The sequence below is a fragment of the Bombus pascuorum genome, chromosome 7 (assembly GCF_905332965.1).
Source record: "Bombus pascuorum chromosome 7, iyBomPasc1.1, whole genome shotgun sequence".
NCBI classification, from domain to species: domain Eukaryota; kingdom Metazoa; phylum Arthropoda; class Insecta; order Hymenoptera; family Apidae; genus Bombus; species Bombus pascuorum.
The window spans coordinates 12717521-12735453 of record NC_083494.1 but is presented as its reverse complement, the minus strand read 5'-3'; the positions used below and the strand labels follow the sequence as shown (position 1 = coordinate 12735453).

Genomic DNA, 17933 nt, shown 5'->3' with positions numbered 1-17933 from the left:
CCGGTGACATTTACCAGCTCATGTCTCGAGTGCTCGCCGTGTACTTTAATTATCCCGACTAAATGCACCGACCAAGCTGCTCTCCTTTCTCTCTCCTATGTATCTGTTATCCAATAAGCAGCCTCGAGTCTGCTCGCTACGTTCAAGCCCAGTGGCGCGAACAAAGAAGCAAAACGGAGCGAATTCAACGATTTCCCTACCTACCTACTTGCTTGCTTTCTTTCTTTCTTTCTTTCTCTCCCTTCTCGCCTGGTCGAAACGAGAAAAACCTCTATTTCCAGGCTTTTCATCAGATAACCGCTGGAACCGTTTATTAGCAGAGACTGGTAATAAACGATCCCGATTTAAAAGTCCTCCCTTGCCCCCTTTCTCTCTCGATGTCTCGTTATCTTACTATCTCGAGGGAGATGGAACCGAGCTATCGAGGGGCCACGAAGATCGCCTCTTGCAGCTTCTACTTAGAATTTAAATAGATCTTCAGAACCAGACACAAGAGTAGACTGGATATACGCAACCCCAGATTTAACCACTTTGGTACACAGATTTTCTAATGAGTTGCGTTACTTGGTGCTTACGACAGACGTAACATGCATGTTCATTGAAGTATTATTGTCTTATGTAATGTTTCTTAATAGCGAAAGGACGAACAAAAGCTTACAAATTATTTATGGTCAATGTAATTACGACTTTGTTGAACAGAATGAACATAAACAATCAAATATAGCAATTGGCGTATAAACCATATGTTCATTATGTATTTGAACGACTGCATTGAACTGCGCGATTGAAAAGATTAGAAAGAACCTCAACTGATAAAAAGACCAGTTCAATTTTTCGATAATACGAGTAAATCAAAGTCGGATTCTTTTTCTTTACTCAGAAATTCTCAATCTTTCTACGTGTTATTTTATTTCCGTGAAAAATATAATGTTCAATTTTTAATTTCATAGTTATATACACGTTTAGCGCAGACTAAACACAAAGTCAAAACGTCATAGTCATTTTATCCCTGTTTTCTACAAGCTATATACGTATCTCGTTCATCAATTTCTCTCTGTCGAGCGACCTTGTCTGCCCCAAGTTTTCCAGCTCGAACCGTCTCCTCAACGAGTCTCCTCGTCACAGGTCGTACGATAATGTCGAACAATTATAAGACGTCTATATTTGTTATGGGGCTGTCCCTGGACGAGATAGATCCATCCACCTTGCCTGGTAATGGAACTTCACGCAGGGCTCGTCGTTAAAGCGACAGGTCAGCCGTGACACCCCTCGGTTCTGCTCTCGTCCCCGCACTTCCGTTAGCTCCGTTTTCGCGTGAACTGGATTAGAACGAACTTGGCCTGGCCTCTGTCCGCGACGAGCGATCCGTGGGAATCGGAATAACGGGCCCCCAATGAAAGATAGATCCGCGAAAAAGAGCTAGATCGCGATAACGAGGCAAACTACAAGGTCCGAGTTTTGTTCGTCTTTCAGCCGCTGGTCAGCGGCTCGTTAAAACTGCTTGTTGCGCCGTGAAATTCTCGCACAATCCTCACACGTCCGGCTTTTTCATACGAGCATCCAGATGAAGACCTACGTGAACACTTTGACAAAGGTTTGGATATATATTCAGGTTCGTAAGTATTAGGATTAAGTGTTAGCCTAATAGTTTCATATCAAATATGGTAAATGATGTAGATTGTCAAAGGAAACATTACCTGGGAATTACTCTATATAGTGTTATAATATAAGCTAGTTAATTCTTCATTGGAAGTTTATAATCACAGCATGGATAAGCAACATGAAGAATATCATGTAAAGAAAATTTCTAATTAAAATTCTAAATTTTTAATTCATAATTCACAGTGCAGAATTTTCAATTTAATCGAAAGAATTGAAGAAGGATTTCTATTAACAGGAAGCAAATATCTATCGAAAATATCCTCCTTCTTAAGAAATTCAGTATTCTACGACAGTATCATTTTATATCCGATCAAGATGTCACCCTGTATCAATCATCCTCGCTAACAATTTTTATGTAGCTCGTACGATACCATAAATCATTTGAAGAAAGAAAAAAGTAAAAAACATTACAAAATTCTTATCTTTTTTTAAAGACAAAAGTGATAGGGGAAAAATGCAAACAATTTCCACTAATATGATTATATTCTATGAAAGGAAGGATGGAATTACATCCGACGAATTGTTATAAGCGTGGTTAACAAAGCTCGACAGATTATAACGAAATCAAAGCAGATTCAATTCTTTCTTCGAAAATAACGGCGAATGTCTGGCGTTTGCGGAACCCTTTCCAATTTAAAGGATTACGACTCTGCAGATTAGCGTTCCTATTAATGCTACAGTCTTCGAAATCGATTCCTATGTTTTACCAGCGTTACGGTTAGATTCATCACAATAGGATTACACTGGGAACTCCGTTTATCCACGCTCCATTTATTCGAAAGAATCTTCACGCAGCGGTTGATCGCAACTAACAAACGTCAGTTATCCAAACTATTGTCAAACGACGTTCCAATTACACTGGGAACGTTAATCACTACGGTGAACGAACGTTAATTTTCCTACGATCCACTTGAGAGTACCTATGATTGCAACATTGTGACAATAGGTAAATTAACTTTCAGAGAATTAGAATAACAATTAGTCTTGTCGCTTTTGATTACTTTAAATTTTTATTCGAGCATCCTATGATTTGCTGATATTTAATTTTACCTGTAAGGCATTTAATTTAATGAATCTCATCCTAAATACAATTAAGTTATAAACTATTTGATTTAAATGTAAATTTAATAAATATTCTGCAAACAGGGATATAACTATCCTACACTTTTTCACATTTTCTAATAGCTTAAAACAGTAAAAGAACTTCATTTGGACATAAATACGCTATTTTGTCTACAAAGTATTAAAAGGTACCTATATGTTCTGTGGAGGACTATCATGACAGCGACCAAAATTTACGAAATGTTCAAATCAAGAAAAAACACGTATTTAATCCCAACAAATTCAAATAAGAAATGAGCCTATCGAATCTTCAAATTCTCTTCTATGCAACACAGAAAACGTGTCATCGTATGTTTTTTTTCTGATCGATACTGTAAAGTGTCATTTTTAACTACCTCTATATTATTTCAAGAGTACAGATCGCTGATAAAACAAACAAATTTACGTTCAAAGGCCGCATTAAACGTATTCACGAGAAGAATATAAATCACCAAGGACAGAAAAGAAAAGGACAGAAAAGGACAAAAAGTCTATGGTTTGGTTTCGAACGCAACAAGGAGGGTACAGTAACGTCCGGACGAAACTATAAAGAATTTTATATTTCCGACTTTTGACTGCATTAGAGGAACAGCCCGTGACGTGAATGGAATTTTCCATAGGCCCTGAATACATTTCGAAGCCAGGGAAGGAAAGCCCTTTCTGCTCCATTTCACCAAATAAATCTTGCCTCTGACGTCGAAACGACCTAAACTCGTTCGCCTCTACACGTTCTTATACGAACAATATAAACCACCGAAACAAAAATAAAACGAAAGGAGAGGTTTCTTCTCGATCGAACCTAATATCTTTCCAAACTAATCAATATCATTCAGTGATTAAGTTGCGACGAATATTGCAGATATAGTGTTCGGTGGAACACTAGAATGATGGACGATTAGAATATAAAATTTATATTCAGGAAATCAAAACGAGAAATATATGGAAAATGCATAGAAAAATCTTATATTTGTATACCTTAAAAAAATCAAACAGAATCCTAAGTCATTAATTCTACGCAAACTCCCCCAAAATACACAATAGTAACGTACAAAATTTCTATGAAAAATTATTTAATTATAAAATCTTAGAATTATAAGATTCTGATGCTTCCAATATGGAAATTATCATCTTTCTTCTTCCAATGTATTTCTTGTTAGAATATACCTTGAACTTCATGATTAGATTCAAACTACAGTGTGCTTCTCCCCGTACAGTATAACTTCACCCCGCCACGACGCCGCAACCCTAACAAGAGAGACACGTCAGAGCGAGCGTCGTTTCGACGACGTTGACTCGACCACCATGTGACGTGGAAACGTTTCGTGCAGCGGTAAATCCCGATTTCCGTAAGATAACTGTGTGCACAACGGGCACGACTTCCAGGTCGAGCATCGCGCTCCTGCTATCTACACACGAAAGCGCCACGGAAATATTCGAGGGGAAGTGCCAGGGGATAATTTATCGTCGTCGTAATTTCACCGACGACCAAAAGACGGAGGAGGTTGGATCCTGGTTCTACGCAAGTTAGAAGACACGCGGCGGTAGTTAGGCAACTTGTTCCCTGTTACTGGGATAGCCTGAGACACCCGGTATACAAGAACGATCCTGGTGGACGCGACCATCGTGAAGGAAAAGGCCCACAGTGGTCGTTGAAAAGCCGAACAAGGTTCCCTCGAAACTCTCTTTGTCCGTACAGGTGCACGCGGCAGGTTACTGGCAGAAACCCAAAACAGGTTTTCACAAAACCCGCGGCTGGTCTCCTTTCCTTTTTATCTATCCCCTATCTTTTTTCTCTTTCTTTTTTTGCTCGAAAGAGAGACACGATTCTCTGCTTCCTCTTTCACGTTGCTGTTCTTCTTCCACTCTGCCGGACTTTTTCTGCTTCATTTGTGTATGTTTGTGTGTGTGTATGCGTCATCCAGCAGCGGGTCGCACCAGTCACGTCACTTTGACGAGCATTCAAATTAAGCGGCCCTGAATCTCATGCACGCGGTCTCCCGCACGATTAAGGGGATAATTAATTTTACATTCGTTGCGCGGACCCTGGGACGTCTCGCGGCCTGGGGTGGAGGATCTACATTGTGAATTCGAATTTCGACCAACCCATGTTTGACGAAGTTTGCGGCCTATCGTCACGGAGGAAAGGTTTGTGAACGGAATTTTTTAGTTAATTGTGGTTCGTGGATTGTTTTAAAAGTACTACTCAAAACTACATAATTGTTATTGTTTCTAGAAATTATATTATTACGAAGTTTTAAGTGAATGCACTACCACGAAGTAATATTATATAGAAGCTAATGAATTAAATATAATTAACTCTAACTAAACGTTAATCACTAATAGTTTGGCAGCTCATTTTATTTCAACTGGTATTTGGTAGAAATTTTGTACAAGCTGTTTAACGACCATTTTAATAGATGTTGCTAAAATTGTAATACTCTCGTATTTGCAACTGTCGTTGTAAAAAGAAATGTGGATTTTGTCTAAAAAATTGAAGATTTCTTAATTTAGAAATTAATAGGTACAAATGATAGGATATCCATCTGAGATAATTAAAAATATTAAATTAAAAATTCCCATATCACCTTTGTGTTAATAACTTGGATTAAACTTGATGAAAAATTGGTGAAACGATTTGGAAGATTCGTTACAACGCATAGTATGCATATATGTAGACATGACAAAGATAAACATAAGAATTCTTAAAATTCTTCAAATATTTATTATCTATAATTTTCCGAATATCAAACTTCTAATTTATCATGGTATGATTGGATAATCATCGCGCAAATACAAGTTTGACGAGTTTCGCACGATGTTGCACAAGCCGCATCGATCTAAAGAGCAGATTAGCTACCGTGTAATTTGACGATGCTTTACGAGATATAAAATCGCGGTGACAATAATGTTTATCTCGATCTGCAAGCATAAACTCGATCGTATCAAGAACTTCTTACTTGTCCAATAAAACCAGTGTAACTCCTATTATTAATTCAACAACTATCTGATTTTCATCTTTGCTATTCAAATGAAGAGAAGAATTTAATTCGAATTTATTATTCCATTTAATTAACTGCATTATTATTATACACGCGAGTACTATTATTTATTAATATTTCGATATTCTTCCAATTTAAATGAGTCTCAACAGAAAGAAAAGAGCATCGAATGAAGAGTTCGAAAGTAAGACACTCGAGCAACGTCATCCTCTCAATTCGAGTCAATCAACCCACCCAGACGACTTAATTTTCTAAGAAAATATTCACGAGAGATTTCTCCCATCGTTCGTTGGTCGAGATGTTCATCGAACTTAATGGCAACTATCCTCGATCTCTTACGGAAGTACGAGAAACGAGAGGTCCGCAACCGGCATCGGAATTGCTTCAGAAAAATGTAATATCGTTCCTCTGCGACTTCTACGGACAGAAAGAGGTTCAACGAACCCCGGAAGCGTGCGTTTCGAACAAACGCTGCAGAAGGATGAGAAGAAGGAGGAGGAGGAGGACGACGCGAGGAGACGTCATCTGGTTGGAATATTTTAATTAAAGCCTATTTCTACGATAACGATTTTTCCTCGTGGAAGCGTCTATCGTGTTCGTCCAAGACGTCGAGACATCCCTTTTTGCGAGAGAAAAAAAAATATAAAGAAATGAGGAGCGTAGCAACGCTTTGGAGCGTCTCGTGGACTGTAATTTGTCCGCTTGAAGAACGCGCGATCGTAAAACGAGATACATAACTGGCGATTTGAAACGTTTCCTTAAGATTGTATGATGTAATAGTAATAGACAGGATTTATAGGATTCTATGGATCGTCAGAACTGTCTTTCATTATTTTGTTTCGTTTTAAACGATCTTCGATTTATCATAGATGGTTGAGATCTTCTAGACAGATATTAGAGCACTGAATAGTACCAGCAGTTCATATTCACCGGTCATTGTTTCATCGGATTACCATCTATTTCGTTCAACGACTACTTTCTTGTTACACGTCGCAATATTTTATAGCGCGTAGCAAATTTGATCATATCGATTTTATGGAAAGAAACATTGAAATATTTTGAATATTTTATGACAAGTATTTGCAGCACTCAAATATTAATTTAAATAGCACAACGATCAACGGGACGACCTAAACTTTTGCTGTATCTTCCTTCCAGTAAATATTATTTAAATATTAGGAAAACTACATCAAAATCATGCAAGAGTACTTTAAAATAACTTCAACAAATCCACATCTTTTATGAGAAGTATTAGCAGCACTCAAATATTAATTTAAATAGCACAACGATCAACGGGACGACCTAAACTTTTGATGTATCTTCCTTCCAATAAATATTATTTAAATATTAGGAGAACTACATCCAAACCATGCAAGAGTACTTTAAAATAACTTCAACAAATCCACATCTTTCATGAGAAGTATTCGCAGCACTCAAATATTAATTTAAATAGCACAACGATCAACGGGACGACATAAACTTTTGATGTATCTTCCTTCCAATAAATATTATTTAAATATTAGGAGAACTACATCCAAACCATGCAAGAGTACTTTAAAATAACTTCAACAAATCCACATCTTTCATGAGAAGTATTCGCAGCACTCAAATATTAATTTAAATAGCACAACGATCAACGGGACGACCTAAACTTTTGATGTATCTTCCTTCCAATAAATATTATTTAAATATTAGGAGAACTACATCCAAACCATGCAAGAGTATTTTAAAATAACTTCAACAAATCCACATCTTGATATATTTCTAAACAACCTACGTCAGAAATCCTGAGAATAGTTTCAGCAAATTAAAATAGTGTCAAATTTCCAAATCATGATCAACATTCGCTTCATATATTCTAAGAACCAACCATATGAATCATCTTCGGAAGGAGACAAGGCAGCACTATGTAGTATTCTTCCTTGCCAGATACATCGGGAAGCGCGTGATTAAATAACACAGCTGTTATTTTAGTAAAGTAACTCGGTCGGTGGGGCCCTTACACGTCGAAGCGTGGGTGGGCGTCGGCTTAATTCACGTGAAGTATTTAGCTAGTTAATCCTATGGCCGGCCTAGTGACGTCATCGAATCCTTTAGTTCGTTGAAAAAGCCCGACCCAACCGGATTGTGTGTGTTTATAGCTGGAATACAAAACCTATGCAACCGATTCCACGAGGATGCAACGTTATACGACTTTCCATTCATTCTTGCTCACCCGGACACGCGTACAAGATTCAAGCGTGATATACTTTCGCCTCGTACACCCTTCGTTGAACAAATGCCTCGAATCTCTCGAGGTGCATTTAAGCTTTCGTTTGGAAACTTAATAGTTTCGAAACGCGAGAGAGGGGGAGAGAGTCAAATGGAGACGCGTGCTAACGCACAAAGACGTCGTCGAGTTCGTTTGACGACCTGTTATTCGCTGACAATGATGCAACATTCGCGTTGTAGACAAGAGCTGTCGTCTCTAAAAGACGTTCTAGTGTTCTTGAGATGTACCGGATAGTCGGAGTATGATAATGAAGTAGCTTCAGATTTGGAACGATGTAGAGCGAAGATAGAATTAACAAGATTTTTGACATGAAAATAAGGAATTTGCGATGTGATAAGACGGCTGCTGCGAATTTTAGGAAATTTAATTAAGTGTTAGGGAGCATACTTTGGTTCGATACAATATGTTAGAATGTCTATATACGCGAGAAAAAAAAATAGAGGAAGCGTGCAAAGAGGTTGACAATTTGAGCTTTGAGATTTCGCATAATGGTATAATAAAACTGAAATTTGAAAGATTTTTCTCCGAAAATTGTAGAATTATAGTTGATAAGAGGATTGTTTGGAATATTGACAAATTTAATCACGAGAAATTAAATCGAATTAAAATGGTTAAATATAAGTAATTAAATTTTCGAACAAAGTAAAAAGCGCGTGAAAGGTAAAATAGATAAAATTCGAGCAAGCTGCATTAAATTTTCGCACACGAAATACCAAAAAATCAATAAAGGAAACAGAGAAATAGTTATTTATCAACAATATATACACATAAATTCGCATCGGTCAAAGCTGTTCGCTAATAGCGAGCAGATAGTCGCAATGGAGCATTTTGTACGATTCGCGCAAACGGCGAGCGACGTTTCACGCAAAAATAACAAATTCACAGACTGTTACTCGCGCGCCAGAATACCATTCGATATCTCGTACCATTAATAACAATATGCAACACGAACAACATTCGCAGTGAACGAGTTAACGTGCACATAAAATATCTGTTACCTGCTCGCTTTGCAGCTCGCGGAGTTGAATGATCCTAGCATGTAATTTCATGCGTTGGTGTCATCGAAATTTCATAGTTTCTTCGTTGGAAAAAATTCCAAAGCAAAGATTGCACGATAATACGAGAGGAATCAAACAACGTGCGTTGAAAGATTCAACGTAAGAAACTGACGAGGAAAAAGAACGCGTCTCGCGAGATAAACTCCTACGAACGTGGGACTAAAGCAATCCCTACACGATGAGATTTTACCTGAAGACGTATCTCATGTGAGACGAATTAGCTGTCATGGATACCCACTCATGATACATTATAATAGTAGATTAAGGAGATTCATTTGAAATATGTTTTATATATTTACTACAATTTGTAAATGTCCAAATATATAAAAAAATATATGTATGCGTATATAGCAAATTGCAGTATATATAATTGTCAGATATAACAATAGCTACGTAGTATGTGGAAGAGGAAGAAGTACTATACGAAAGAAAGAAACTATCGTATTACAAGATTGATTAGAGGAATATCGATATTGCAGGTTCTATATGTATCTATACATTTTGAGTGTTGTCTTGAATATTATTAATATAACCATGATAGTCGTGTCTCGTTATAGTACCAATGGAATTTTAAAATCTTTTGTATAATCCACATAATATATACTCATCAAAATTTGTATTATTAATTTTATACTTTAAATATTTTTATGAATCGTTATAAACGTTCATGTTGAAACGACATCTTGTTATCGAGCTTTAAAGTTGCTGACTGTGAGTAAGATTATGATACCAACGGTTTCACACGAGATTTTGTCTAGAAGTAAATCTCATCTCATCGTGTAGGATTTGCTTAATAGAAGGCCATTCGTCGACAGGAACACGCTCGTAATTTTAACTCGCGCCTCGATCGCTGATTAAGAATTATCTCGTCGCGATGCACACTTGCCATTCCTCTCTTTTTCGTGATAAGATAGCCATGTACATGCGCGGAGAGTTTTAACAGCGTAATCGATCATTCGTTGTCCGCGAGAACAACAACAGCAGGTGAAAATTATTTCTATTCGACGATTTCGAACCAACGCTATAGCACTGTCTCTTTCCACTTTCAACTGTTTTCTCTGTTTCTCTGCATTTGTTCGACGTTTCGACCGCTTGATTAATGTTTGGTACGCGCAAATTGAACATTCCTCGACGCTCCCCCTCGGGCGAAATATGGATTATGGATATCAGAAATCGCAATTAAAAACGTGTCCCTGTCAATTGACTAACTCGTTAAGTGATCCACGCGCAATGACACGGAAATTATCGTTCGTCTATTTTATTCGAAGGAAATTCGCGATGATCTTTTCTGGTCTATTTCTTTTCTTGGTTCTCTGTATCGCGACATTGGACTAATTTAAATAAGTGGCGTTATTACCCATTCATATTAATGAAGATTGAATTTAAAAAGAAGGATGAGATGAAGACACGTAATTCGTTTCTTAAATCCCAATATTACTGGGTTACAAGTGATCAGCAATATGATCAGCAATAGATTGGACCAAGCTGCTTAATTATGGACTATGGAAATCGAAATTACATCTTTGAGCTTCTTTTCTTCCGAATACATGATATCACGCAGTCATTGATAGACATATCAGAATTTTTTTGAGAAGCCTAGTATAACAGAAATAATTAAACTTGGATATGAAGGATCCAGTTTGCTTACAGAGCGTTAATTCTGCTTTGTATCTTTTATTTTACGTGTTATTTTAAATCTGGTACAAAATATTATGACTACCTTATTTATGACCTAACGATGACTCTGGTCCCAAATCTAAAATATTATATTCAAATTATCGTTTCTTATTTTTATATAGATACTTCAAATATTTAGATATACCACAAGCCCTAAGACAATTTGTCGTTTGAGTATTTTCAAGTAAATAGTTTCTCAGTACACACGTAACGCTTCTACAACCTCGCTTCTACCACCACGTAAAACATCTAAGCTGAAGCTTGACTATCTCATTAACGTTATGCTACAACACCAAGAACCATAATCAGTATCCCATTCGAAGTAACTTTTCGTTTGAAACTGCGCAGGAAGACAAAAAAGAAGCAGAACAACACAACGCATTCCATTTATCGTTCGATTTCAAATGAGTACGAAAACGTAGTGCAGGTAGGGTATTTTTTAAAACACAAAATTCAGTACAGAAACATAGATAGCCATCTGGGTCAGCATAGCTCATAAATTATTGGAAATGCAACGAAAATACAAAGAACCTGTAGACATTGCTGACCGAACAACATGTACAATTTTCCAATATTTTAGAACATAGTGTCTAGTAGCGATATTACGACAAAGAGATATCGTGTTATACATTTTTTATAAAGTTTTCATTTTTAATTAAAAGAGATTTTTATATGCACTTCAAACATGCAAGATAAAATACCCCCAGTGTAATACTCATTACGATATTTATAGAGTAAAATAAATGTCTACTTAGATTCTTTTTTTTTTTTACTTGTATTAGCACAAATATGAAATTTTGCATAAATTTATTAGGAAATTAGATTTCACGTAATTGCTCTAAAAACTTTACTTCTTACATTTTACAAAATATTCGAATAAATAATCCCATATTTTACGAACTCACATAGAACTGTATACGATAAGCTGATTCGTAATAATAATTTCTTTCTCGTTGTTTATGGACGAGGAATTTACGCAATAGCTTAATATGTTATGTCGATCGATTCTCCTCTCAAAATATCATTCATAGACATTAGAAATACACGCGTAACATATACCAGGGGTTCCTCTAAATTCCACTGAAATTCCAGCGTTGTTCGAGGCGATGAAACCAGAGGCAAACGATCCTTCCTATCCCGCCAACTGAGTCTCCCTCTCTCAATTTCCCGGTTATTTCACCAGAGAGCGTTGTTGAAACGAGCCACGCGAGTGCTTTATGTTTGTTTTTCATTTCCTGCCGAAAAATCGCTAATTATCAGCCACGTAAACGGAAAGCGAGCAGACCAGAGGAGCATTTTTCTCCCCGTTTATTTCGCAATCGCTAGAACACCCTTAACGTTCACAGCCTCTGTCCTTCTCGTGGAAAACTATTCTTTTTTTACGACGTCCAGCATATTAGTCTTAAAAAAAGGTAGAAAAAGAAGGAAGAAAGAAGAAGAAGAACCACCAAGACTCATTAAGTGGTGCTACTGTAGGTTCCTCGGTTTCCTCGGAATATTTTATAGCGGACACGCTATATAACAACCATAATCAACGGTTACTCTCACGAGTAAACTCTAAATTCTCCTCTTCCCTACCACATTCTCTAATTGTTCCAGCTTTATTGCACTTAGTCAATTTTTTTCGTCTTTCCGCTAGTAAATTTGACGAAAATTTTTAAAGCAGACTTTAAGTTTCAGTATGTCTGCGTCTTGGCTCTGTCCTGTTTGCGACGTTTAATTCTTTGTATTGAACGTCTCTGGTTCTCCTATTTGACTTAAAATTGCGAAATTGTACAAGAGAAGTGTACAATCTAGAATCTGTAACTTGTCAATACTTTTAGTCGGTAAAGTGTGAAAAGAAAATCTAAAGATCATCGTCGAAAGAAGATGCAGGAAAGCAGTGTACGAAGAACATAGACATTTTCTATGATTTCATGATTTTCAGGACACTCGCAGTTGTGTGTAATAAATGTAATGAATACTTTGCCAAAATTCTGCAAAAATTTTCTAAAAAGATCTTGTAACTATTCAGAAGTACCGAGCAAGGACCGAAGATAATAAATTATTCTTTCGTTTTTCTAGATAAAAATGTCCAGGACATGTTCAAGAATATTTTTATTGCGTGCCATTCGAATGGTCTTTGTTCGTTTTCGTACATCAATTCTGCGCATCTTGACGTTTTCAGACGTTCGAAAGCGGTTTAGAATGAACAGGTTTACAACTTTTCGATAGAATTCGAGTGGTCTACAAGGTTTAACGGTTGCATCGCTTATATTTATGCGGCTGGATAATGGCGAGTCAGCGGGAGAAAGGAACTTTAATGGCCCCGGAATCCATGGTCCACGGCAATGGGTCACCGCGTAACAATGCGACGTGAAAAAGCAGAGGGAAAAAAAGGAAGGATCGATGACCCGAGCATGTTGCTCGTTCTCGTGCAATGTGTGACGAACTTTGAGAGAAAAAGAAACATACGCTAGGATGCTATCCGTGCACGCGAGAGGCCGATGTGGCATCGCATACAATGCTGAAACGAGAAAAGGTCAGCCACGGGCCCGTTTATCTTCCAGCTATCTAACGTTTTTCTCCGCGTCTCGATTGCTTCGCGCATCCTTCCTTTTTCCTTTCTCTACCAACTCTTAAGATAATCGCGAAGAATCTCGCGGAGAAGCACGCGATATACAGCTATAGAGGGTTAAGTATGTATGTATGTTTGATTGCCTGTTCAAAGAATCGCTCTAAATACAAGATTGCAGTAAATTTTAATCTTTTTGCATTCAGGACGTAAAGTATAGCGTGAAGTAATTATAAAATAAACCGGAAATGTAGCACGCCATATGAAAAAGATCTTACTATGTTTTGGATTTATTCTCACACGTAGCATAAATTTCTGTCAATTATTTGCTTCTAGAAAATTTCTTACAAATTAGCTATTACCCTTGACAAATTTTCAATCTCAATTTTCTCAAAAGCAAAGTGTCAAAGGAAAGATATTTTTATTGCCATTTTCAACTTATCTTTAGATAAAGTATGATCCCGATTGTATGTATGTACCACAGTTTCAGAAACACCCAGTACACGTGCGTGTGCTATTCCTCTCTCTATTCACGTTCGGACGCGTAGCATTGTCGTTGCGACACTTTCTCCATGGAACCGATCCTCTTTGTGCCCTACCACAGGCACTCAAAAGAATGCAGATGCGTATTCTTGCGGCGTAAGTCATAGCCGGCCCCGAACAATGACAAATAAATTTCAGAGGAAACAACTCGCTGGCTAACGCCTTTCTTGGAACCTAAGTATAAGACGCACAGAACCACATACAACAGCCTGTTCCCGTGCTTCTATAACCGTGTTGCTCCTAACCGCTTCGAAAGTGAAACGGTCTACCGAAACGGTACCGTTCTACTGTCTCTGTTTCGCTCGTGGCAGGCGATGGCCATTTATAAATTACAACCGGTGCGCGAGCTGAGGCACGCTTGTAGAAGCGAAGGGACAACGGGACAAAAAGAGGAGGAGGGAAAAAAACAACGCGATTCCGAGGCGACTCGACGAAACCGGACTGTGGCGACGCGAGACCTCTCCGATAGACGAAGACGAAGAAAACGCCAAGACACGAAGGTATATACGTATATCTGTTCATAAGTAGTCTGGATAATTTGGCGGATTCGTAACAATTTTTATTAGAGTGATGCTGTAGCTTATGTGAATATATAACGTTTGCAAGTAACCTGGATTTCCTATAGTAGAAATATTCGTGGAAATTATACCAAATGATGAACTTTATCAAATAGTTTTTGGAAAATTTTAGCAAGAAGCAACGTCAAGATGATGAATTTTATCAAATATTAGGAAACTATAAAATACTACTAGTACACGTAGTCGTTAATTTTAAAAATTCATCACTCGAATTCATTTGTGATTGTTGTAATATTTCTAATATCACTGAAACTTATCGCGAATTATTGAGAAATATAGAATATGTGGAGAAAACGGCACGAATATGTGTTATAATCTAATAATATCTTGTTATAAACAAAGCTATATGCTCTATTCAAAAAAATAAGGCTCAACCTATATTTCGTCAAACTTAACTATGTCATACTTCGTTACTATATTTCATTACCATATTCCTTATAAACATTGATATATATATTCTGGAGGAGAAGCAGCAGATATCTTAAATGATTGAAAACGAAAGGGAGAACGAGCCCAGAAATGGCCGCCACCACCATGGCCTTCCACACCGACGGGCAATTTGCACCGACCATTCGGACAGGTATACCATTGGAGAATTGCAGCGGCGAGGCCGTAGCTGTAATTTCACGGAAAGTGCTCGAACAACACAAAGGCGACGCAACAGAGCCTGACTTTCAGGTAACGTTTCCCTGATTCCCTTGGACGCGACCAGAGGGCCCAGACGGTCCCTTGGAGGTCAGGTTATTGTTAGCGGAAAGCCGACTCCGCGCAAGGTGCACCTTTCTTCTATACCTAAGCGGACCTACAGGTGCAAGACGATCAGTTTGCTCAGGTGTCGGCCTCTTTGCTTAGGCCCACAGTTTCACAGAGAGACGTCTCTCTTTCGTTCTTAATACTTGTACCTGGTAACGTTATCGAGATTATACTTGGAGCACGAACCTGCTCTTTCATGGAGGGTCGAGAACCTCGCTAATTGGTATTTGCATTCCTACAACGATTTGAAATTGAGCCGTTGAATATATATAGGAAGGTTATGCAGAATGTGCACAGTTGTTGACAAAAGTATTAGGGCACTTGCAGAAATCTTTTACGAATATTAGTACTATAACGAGACTCGATTATTATCACTGTGTTGTTAAAGTTTGAAAATCTGAAAATGTATATAGAAATTACAGATAATTAGAGATGTCATGGCAGTCGTGTCTTGTAACATTCATAATTTCAAAATGTTTTATATACCATAAATAATGTATACATAGAAGTTTTATATGGGAAATATTCGATACTTTTGGAATTGTTTGCTAGAGTATAATAAAATTCCTAATCTTCATTTGCAACATTCTTACAGGCAGAAAAATTAATCAGTATAATAATGCAGCATATAATCCTTCAAAGCCACATTAACAAGGGACTATATCTTAAATATAATTATATTTAAGCACCCTTAGACAAATACTATTGCCCTCTAGAAGAAGATGTTTGCACCGTCAAACCTCTTCCTACGTTTTCGTACGTCAATTCTTTATACCTCGACGATTTTAGAGCAGCAAAGACAATATGCTCTACATATATCGGCAATATTCGTATGCGAAAGCAGTACTAAAAACAAAATATCTACTGCTGATGAAAGATAACTAGGAACTAGAAACATGGTCGCCAAAGAATTTCTAGAAACACAACTAGAGATATAAATAGTTCTGCTGATAGAAATAGTTCATGTACGTGAGAGATAATGAATCTCATTTTTCCAGCTACGTTACGTTCAATAAGTTCAATAAGTGCGCGTCAAACAGTATGAGTCACCTGTCGATAGATTACAAGAGAGATAGTATCTTTCAATTACGATATCATGTCTCGCATTTTGACATGTCTGCTAACGTCAAGTTGATGAACTCTCTGAGTTACCCGAATGCACATCTGTGATCACTTGCGAGCATTACAGGTGCAACCGACGCGACGTTTTCGCGTTGCTCACTCATCATGCTGAACACGTAGCCGCTTCACTGGTTGAAAAAACGCGTCCACGGATAGCTTTGGTGCACGAACGACGGTTACGGTACCGCGACGCTCGAGATATTTGAATCTGAGTAAAGTTGCCGCGCTTTATCGGCAGAGATGACAGAATAAAATTACAGAATTGCAATAGACGGCTATTTGAACGGATTAGATCTCTGATGTTCAAACTCGATACGTCAAAGCTATCAAATATGTAGAATATAGATAGATTCTTTGAGTACATATAGCATTATGATTTTTACATGTTTTGTCACTTTGTTCGAATTCATTATAACCTAACGAAGCACACATACTTAGATATTTATGCAGTCGAAGTATTTGACAAATTGGGATTCTGACAAATCCAATACGCAATCAGCAAAGCAATCAGATATCTAGAATATAGATAGACTCTTATGAGTGTATATAGCATTGTGATTTTACGATCTTTTATTCGCCATTTGGCTAGAATCCACTATAACCTAGCGGAGCACAGAGGTACTTCTACAGTCGAAAAGTTTAAGTTTTTAAATTCCCTAGTTGATTTTAATGAACTCGATGCTATCGAATTCCAACGTTCAGTATCGCTTGGTATATTTCGGCCGGAATTCCACGGCACTGCGCGTTGGTTAACCACCTGCTGAGCGATCGCGTGCCATTCCGGAATACCGCGGTGACTTTGGTCGCTGTAGCGAAAGCGCAAAAACTTCGTGGGAACGTGCACGTGTCCGGTGGCTGCAGCTCGCCTTTCGATATTATTATTATTTTGAAACACTCACCTATAAGCGGTAACAACGCGAAGACAACAACAGCAACAGCCCGATGATGCTCGTGGGCTGCCATCGTGACAAACAGGGATTCCTCTTCTTGCACTAAACGCCGAAGGTCTCTCGACAAACGTTCCTCTTTCTTCCTCACAAAATCTTTCGTATTATTCTCGTCACTGACACTCGAACACTCGGTTATCCGCGGTATTGCTCGACTTAGATGAATGACGTACCGATATCGAGGATCAAAACGATACAAGACATCGGGTCTATTACCATTAAACGACTGTTCCCGCACGTCGTATCGTCACGCTAGCCGATTTCAGACTGTGGCGGGGAGCAGCTCGTACGCGTTCGGCTCGGCCTTCGGCAGAGTTCGGTTGCGTTCGGTTGCCACCGGTGCGCTACTCGGCACGCAGGTACCAACGCCAAGCAGCGAGTGGGAAAGCCACGATCTCGCGGTTCTCCGCGAGATCAACCGATTCTTCCTCTCTCGGACGTTTCTTTCTTTTTTCTCTGTCGTTCTTTTGCCTTTCTTTTACGCGCATCCTTGCATTTTTATACGCCTCTACAAGAATGCCACGTCCTTGCGCATAATTCTTCCTTTTTCCCGCTGAATATTCAACGGAGAATGTTTCCGACTTTTTTCGGGACATCCGATGGTTCTTGCATTAAAGAATATCGTGCCATGGTATTCACAAATATGTTAATGGTACTGTATCTGATG

The 17933-nt window shown here is 38.1% G+C and overlaps 1 protein-coding gene across 1 annotated transcript in view; it reads right to left on the bottom strand.

Moving 5' to 3' along the window:
* LOC132908710 (fasciclin-2) overlaps positions 1-17549 on the bottom strand; it is a 237751-nt gene extending 220202 nt beyond the window's left edge. The window contains exon 1 of the mRNA XM_060962966.1: positions 17219-17549. Coding sequence (XP_060818949.1) covers positions 17219-17282 — 64 coding nt within the window. The 5' untranslated portion in view covers positions 17283-17549. The remainder of the gene's footprint in view (positions 1-17218) is intronic.
* Between the last annotated feature and the right edge of the window lie 384 nt (positions 17550-17933).